Source organism: Galeopterus variegatus, unplaced genomic scaffold, assembly GCF_000696425.1.
Source record: "Galeopterus variegatus unplaced genomic scaffold, G_variegatus-3.0.2 Scaffold239, whole genome shotgun sequence".
Lineage (NCBI taxonomy): Eukaryota > Metazoa > Chordata > Mammalia > Dermoptera > Cynocephalidae > Galeopterus > Galeopterus variegatus.
Genome location: NW_007726350.1, coordinates 471,010 through 478,851, shown reverse-complemented (window position 1 = coordinate 478,851; position 7,842 = coordinate 471,010). Strand labels below are relative to the sequence as shown.

The following is a 7,842-nucleotide window of genomic DNA, read 5'->3' as shown; positions in this document are numbered from 1 at the left end:
ATAATGATGTCCATGGACCTACAGCTAATAAATGGCAGAGAAGGGATTCCAATCTCGCTCTTATTGAGTTCTGGTACAGTGTTTTTCTACTGTACTAAAACTACTTTGTTGGGGTTTTAATTTCTATATGGTAAGCAAAAGAGACCTTCAGTGGCTTGGGAATAAGAATAACCACAATAATGCTTTACGAAAAAGTAATCTGTCAGCAATGTGCAGAATTTAGGGGAAGGAGCTATTCTAAAGGCAGAGAAACCACGTAGGAGATTGTTATTGTAATGTGGTTGTAGAATGGTAAGAGTGAGAAGAATGGAAACAATACCAGTCACGAAGAATCACTTGGGTGGGATGGAAAAGGGGTGTTGAATGACAGAAAGGAGTTAAATTTAAGGTAATTACTAAGTTTTCAGCGTTGTTAACTTATCAGGTGAGTAAACTAATTTAGAAGAGGGATATACTAGGAGATAATGCATGGTAGAGTATAGAAACATCCTCCAGTTAATAGAAATTATAGTCAGAAGAGGGAAATGGTTTTGGGGTTTTTAGACAAGTTGAATTAGACGTTATGTGAAAGACAAGACCCAGTAGACTAGGTGGTGATTGAAGCTTAGAATTTAAGGGAACGTTTGGGGCTAAAGGTGCGTATAAGTAAGTCGTCTGCCTAGAGTTTTAGTAAGTATCTGTGCTCCATTTACCTGCAGCAAACACAGGAGTTTCTACAATGATAACCTGTCAGAAATAACCTGCAGATACTTTGCTACAGTAGGTCTTGGGGGGTGGGGGTGGGGGGCTCTTTTGTTACTGTATTCTGGTGGATGAGAGTTCGCAAAGTCAGGTCCTTCACATAGGGACTAGTAATGTTCAAGGCACTGCTGAGCACATTTTATACACATTATCATATTTAATTGTAATGCTGCAGGGTGGGCTCTGTTCCTATGTTACAGTTGTGAAATAGGTTAAATAACAGCCCCACCTCTCATCCACTAAACTATGCTGTCTCATAGAATAATTGTTTCCAGCTTTATCCTTAGCATTCTTATACTGCTAATTGAATTTGTCTTCCATTTTAGATACTATTTATTGATTTCCTGTTATGGAAGATGAGGATGTAACTCTCATCCTCCCTTTTCCCTTATTCTCTCAATATTGTTAATCACAGTTTTTAATTAAGCGGTATTTGTTGTTTATGTTAAGACTACTTAAATATTTTTATAGCTGAGCCTTAGGTTGTCCTAAGTTTATATTTCGTTTTTGGTACAAAGTTTCGCTTTTCTTGGGTTTGTAATTGCTTTATTTGGCATTTGCTTAGTTTTGTATATGCCTATCATTAGTTCATTCTCACTCCTATAGTAGTGTGAATCTTCTCAGTTATTTTTAGATACATCAGTAATCAGTTTTATTTCTCGGGGACTTCTCTGTCTTCCAATATCTTCTGAACAGCTATTATCCTAGGATTTCCTTTTGCCACCATGCTGAAAATTTTCTCTTGTCAGATGGAGTCTCTGTTTCCTACATCCCATTTTCCCCTTTGTTTCACTTCCATTCTAGTGGGGCACATCAGTTGGTAGGTTCCTGAGAGAAAAGGGTGCCTGGGTGGTAAACTTTTTAAGATTTTGCTTGCTCGACAGTGTCTTTAATTCTGCCCTCACAGTTGATTGATAGTTTGAGGATACACAGTTTTAGACTGTAAATAATTTTCCCTCAGGATTTGAAGGCATTCTTTCTTTTCTTTTTTTTTAAGTTAATGAATTACGTTGGTATTTGATAGAGCTGTTTAGCCTGGAAATCTGTGTTCTTCATTGTACTGTTTATTTGATACCTTTCTCTTCTGTTTTTTCTGATCTTTCTGTATACTACATACTGTTACCTACATCTTGCATCTTCTGGACTGAGCCTTTAAATTTCTGGATATTTTTCTCTTTTAATTCCCATTTTGTTTTTTCCTTCTTTTATCTCTGAGATTTTTTTCAATTTCATTTTCCAAACTTTTAAATTTCTCTCACTATATTTTTAACTTCCAGAAGCCATTTTTTTGTTCTCTACTTCTTTCTTTATTGCATCACATTTCTTCCTAATTCTCTAAGATAATAAATATAGGATTTAATTTTTTTGTTCTTTACGTCATCTCTATTGAGAGTGTGTTTTTGTTTGTTTGATGTAATTGCTGTCTTTGATGTTGAAAGCATTCTTCAAATTACTGGAGATCCTTGGCTGCATGTTGCTTTTTGAAAATGAAGTATTTAAAAGCTGATTGATTAGAAGGCGTGGGTGGTTTGTGGCTCTTCATTTGCTGGGCTTCAATTGTAGAGTGATTGGAAGGCTTTCAAATGTCAGCGTGTGTATGTCGTTCCACTGGAACCAGTCACATTTCCCAGAGAGTAATCTTATCTATTGCTTTTTAAACTTTAATGTGCATATATATTACTTCTGTATACAGATCTGATTTAGTAGGTCTAGCTAGGTGGGGGTTTGGGAGTCTGTAATTCTAAGTTCTTGGATGATGCTGATATAGGAGGATTATACTTTGAGTCTCTAGGCTCTTAAGAGGGTGGGGTTGGGGGGGTATAGAGATGACATTAACCTCCTCTGGCATTTTCAGTGTTGAGAGAGTAGATTCAGGAAGCTTTTCAGCTTCCTCAAGGCAGGGTGGTGATCAAATCTTTTTCATATGTATCGACTTAGTGAATATATGTTGAATAATGCATATAAATGAGTGTTGAAGCTGTGGAAATTGATGAGAAATTGGCAAAAATATTCGAAGCCGGTGAGGGTAAAGGGAAAAGTTCTCTTGTACGTTATTGCTGCATTTTCTTGATTACTAGTGAGGTTGAGTGTTTCATGTTTAACAACTGTTTGTATTTCTCCTCTGAATTGCCTGTTTATATCTTTTGTCTTTTTGAGTTTTTGTGCTTATTGATATAAAGGAGCTATTTATGTATTCTGAGTATTAACCCTTTGTCTATAATGTATATTTTTGATATTTTCTCTTAACCTTTTACTTGTATTTTAATTTCATGACTTATTTTGTAGTACAGAAGTTTTATATAATTAGGTCATTTTCTTTGTTATGATTTCTGGTTTATAATTGCTTTGGCAGGTCTTTCTAACCAAGATCATAAAAGCATTCTCATATTTTCTTTTAATACTTTTTAATTAAGTAGGAATTTTTGTGTGTGTATGGTGTAACTTAGTAATCTGATTTTCTTTTTCCATATGACTAATTTGACATACTCCAATGTGTCTGGCAGAACAATACATTTTCGTCTACTTTACAATTAACCTCTTTTAGTATTAAGATTGCTACTATTATTTCTTGATTTTATGAGTGAATAGCCAGTTTCCCTGTTGCCTATGACAGCATTAATGTGTGCAACAAAATGCAGAGACTCATACTTCTAATCATATTTGAGGTATTAGAAAGGTATCATCTGCACCTAATTTTACCTATCAGATGGGGATTTATCCTTGTGGATTTAGGATAGAAATAACCTTTTTGGGCTGCAGCTTGAGAAATGATTTGTGTTGCTAAGGGAATTAAAGGTCAACCTTCCAGAGAAAGCAGGAACTGTGGTGGGGACAGGATGGACTTGTGGAGGTCCAGCCAGTGTGGTACTTTGCTGGGGATTAACAAAATTCATCTCATGGGTTACAGGATATACAACTACCTATTTTACATTCTTATAATTCTTACCCACCTTCCTGATACGTCTTGAGAATCTCTATCCTGTGCCTGCCAAAGCGAGATCATTCTGTGTTAAGAGGATCCCATCAGGGAGTCTTCACTGTAGGGGTATGTCCAGGATTAGTTACCTGGCACAAGCTTTTTAGGAAGTGCAATTGGCATAGGACCTTAGGTGGTATTTTTAATGCCAGATTTGTTTTTTGTTATTTTCTGCTCAGACTAAAATTTTTCCCCATTCATTGAGATGCTTTTGTTTCTTTTCACAATATAGCAAATGGAAAGGTGACAATAGCAGTGTCAGTTCCTTGTGTATCAGCCCAGATGGAAAGATGTTGCTTTCAGCTGGTCGAACAATCAAACTATGGGTTTTGGAGACCAAAGAAGTCTACAGAGTGAGTGAATCAAATTATTTGTAAGCATAGCACTCATATAGAGTAAGTATGGAGAAAGGTAGAAGTTTGAGCTGTAGAATATTGTTTTTTTTTTGGTGGCTGGCCAGTACTGGGATCTGAACCTGTGACCTCAATGTTGCCAACACCATGCTCTCCCAAGTGAGCTAACTGGCCAGCTCAGAATATTGTTTTAAGCATATAAATTCTTTATTTTCAAGCACATCAAATAGTAGAATTAATAGACCAGAATTAGCCCCCACAACTGATTTGTTGATGTTGAATAGTTCAGATATGTCCACTTCACATGTATTGGAAAAACAAATAGAACAAATAAATGGAATTTGAATAAATAATCTTTCACCGTGCTTTGCAACGATTATGGTAATTTCGATTTCTAGCTTGTATCCAGCATTTGGTCCAATTACAGTATTTAACTGTGGATATTTATCATGTTTTTTGAGGAGGCAAAAGCCATTGCACTCAGAGGTTACTGAACATTTGGTGCTGTGATGATGCCTTAAGATTGTGGTTTCGACTCAACTGAGAGTAAAATGAAGACCTGCAATTCCTTGGCTGTGTCTGAGCACCCAATTACCCCTTTAAAAATGGATAGATTTAAATGAATCTTTAATTAAAAAGTGGAAGAAATAAAGATGGTGGGGTTGGGTCTTGGGAGTTAGAAGGGAAATCTTAATTTTCATTATTTTCAGTTGGTATTTTTTTTTTTTTAAGGAGTGAGAGGATTATAGCAGAAAGAACCTTAATATTTAGAATTAAACGTAACTTTGACTTCATTGGGGAGCTCTGTTTTCAGATATGTATCACATATGGCTTGTTTACGATACATTTGGACTCTTAGTTTTTGTTACTGCTTTGGAGCTATCCTCTTCTAACTGAGATTTCACTTTCTCTAGCACTTCACTGGACATGCAACACCAGTTTCATCACTTCTGTTCACTACTATCAGACCGCCTAATGAGAGTCAACCTTTTGATGGAATTACAGGTCTTTATTTCTTATCTGGAGCAGTACATGACCGGTTACTTAATGTCTGGTATGTAGTTTTTTTTGATTTGGCAGTTAGCTTCGAAAGAATCTGTCACAGCTTTTGTGGTTAACATAAATGATGAGTATGAGACTTGTTTTACTATATTTAATGTTGGACTTACATTGACTTGTAATGAAGAATTGAGCCTGCCTGAAAAACAGATCTTTATGAGAAAAATTTAAGACTGTTACATAATAGAGCTCCCTCTGTGCTTGTTTAGCAGTGGACTGAATCTTTTTGTAGCTGGGCAATTTAAACATAACTTAAAAATTTTTTTTTAGGAAAACCTTTGGTTTTGTTGAATTAGATGGAGCCACTAGGTTAATGCAGTAATGTCTATTTACTGATGGTTTCCAGCAGACAAAATTTTTTGGTTGTGTCTAAGAATTTTCAGTAGCCCTTTTTTTGTTGCTGTCTAATTCCCTTTGAAACTCCTTTTAAAAGTAAAAATTATTTTGGTGTTATAGAGCCATCAAAGAGGTTTTAAATTTTAAGAAATTTAAGAAATGTCTTGGATTTTATGGCAGCATCTGATGGTAAAGTTGACCTTTTTTTTTTGAATCTGCTGTTCATGGACAAAACAGAGATTTAAAAAATGAAAGTAGTTTCTCATCCTGGTAATAATTAGTTAAGCATGCTCTTGACCATATAAAGTTACTATGACTTTATTTAAAATAATACTTATTTAGAAGTGGGACTCATCAAATATGTATTCCTTTAAAAAGTAGTTGTGTGGGGAAAGTTTTATAAGGCAAAATGTGACGTCTTTTCACCTTCAAGACCATTAGCAAAACCATAATTCCTAATCATGTCTTTCATAATCAGATTGAGGTGGTTTTCTGTTTTGTGTTTGATTCTTTGAGGAGAGCCGTTAGAGATAAATTCTTTCAGTTTTAGAGGGTCTAACATGTAAGAAATTTGTAATGCCAAAAAGTTAAGATCTGCCACCAAAGTCTCTTTGACATTACTGCAATGCTTCAGTCTTAAGTGCTTCACCTCTTTGGCTTCTTAGTACGTAGGAGTCCCAGCTATAAAATTTCTTCTGTAAAAGAAAAGTTGATCGCTGATATCTTAAGATTCTGAAAATAGTGTCTGTTTTATATGGGGGCTTCCTGATAATGGGAGAGTGAACTTAAAGTTAACCAAATAAAAGAAAAACATTAAAACACATATTAAAAGGTTGCCCAACAAGCTCTGTGAACTTTGTGTGTTCCTAGATAAAGCAAGCTTACGGTTACCTTTGAAGGACACATTTCTGTAAGGAGATAACATTTGAAAGCTTCTTGCTGGGGTCTAGCCCATGGCGCACTCGGGAGAGTGTGCCGCTGGGAGCGGAGCGACGCTCCCGCTGCGGGTTCGGATCCTATATAGGAATGGCCGGTGCGCTCACTGGCTGAGTGCGGTGTGGACGACACCACACCAAGGGTTGTGATCCCCTTTCCGGTCACAAAAAAAGACAAAAAAAAATGAAAGCTTCTTGGTGCTGAATGAAGATTGAAGAAAAATACAAAACCCCTTTTATGTTACTATAGGAGATAGTGCTATCTCCTGTTGATGGATTAAAATAGCAGTTTCCTCTCTCTCTTTCTTATATATATAGCGGTCTGATGGCAGAGATTTTGAATGTATATAGTATGAATGACTTAATGTTCAAAGGCATGAATGTTATTTTATTATGAATTTGTGCATCAAAGCATTTAGAGTTTATTAAACAAACTCTTAATTTTCATCTGGTCTCAAAAATATTGAAATATTATTTATTGGTAAATATATAAAGTCTCACTGGTTGATAAAAATAGACTGATTTTTCTTTAAAAAGATGACCGGTAAGGGCATCTTAACCCTTGACTTGGTGTTGTCAGCACCATGCTCACCCAGTGAGCAACCAGCCATCCNACCCGTGGCCTTGGTGTTATCAGCACCACACTCTCCCGAGTGAGCCACAGGCCAGCCCAAAAATAGACTGATTTTGAATCAAGCTTGTAAATCACTTTTGTTGCTTATTTATGTATTTTTTAATTTGTACCTAAGTTTTAAAAAACAGCTCTATTGAAGTGTAATTGACGTAATGTAAACTGCATTTATTTGGAGTGTAGAAATTTATAAGTATATGTTGTGAAACCTTCACCACAATTGACATAATGAACATCATTTCTTCCAAAAGTTTCCTCATGTCTTTTTGTAGTCCCCCTTCCACAGGGGGCTTGTTAACAACTTTAGAACATTATAAATAAAGTTGCTATTTGTGTACAAGTCTTTGTACAGACATAAGATTTCATTTTTCTTGGATTAAAACCTAGGAGTGGAATGCCTGGATCATATGACAGGTGTACATTTAACTTTTTAAGACATCACCAAATTTTTTTCAAAGTGGTTGTACCATTTTACATTCCTACCAGCACTGTATGGGAGTGCCAGTTCCTTCACGTCCTCACCAAAACTTGGTATGGCATTTAATTTTAGCCATTTTGGTAGGTGGGTAGTGGTATCTCATTGTGGAGTTAAAGTGCATTTCCCTAATGGCTTGTGATGTTGAGATTCATGTTTTTGTGTTATGGATATCCAGTGATCCTATAGTACCACTTGTTGAAAAGACTGTGTCCACTTAATTGGTTTTGCACATACACACACACACTAGATTCTTGTTATTTGTTGTTATGTTCTGTGAAGTCCCCATGAACACTGATTTAGTGAATACTGAACCATTATTCCTTGGGAAAATA

The 7,842-nt window shown here is 35.9% G+C and overlaps 1 protein-coding gene across 1 annotated transcript in view; it reads left to right on the top strand.

Annotated features, from left to right (window-relative positions):
- WDR43 (WD repeat domain 43) overlaps nt 1-7,842 on the top strand; it is a 49,867-nt gene that overhangs the window by 13,410 nt on the left and 28,615 nt on the right. Inside the window, exons 4-5 of the mRNA XM_008566400.1 lie at nt 3,951-4,071; nt 4,986-5,125. Coding sequence (XP_008564622.1) covers nt 3,951-4,071; nt 4,986-5,125 — 261 coding nt within the window. The remainder of the gene's footprint in view (nt 1-3,950; nt 4,072-4,985; nt 5,126-7,842) is intronic.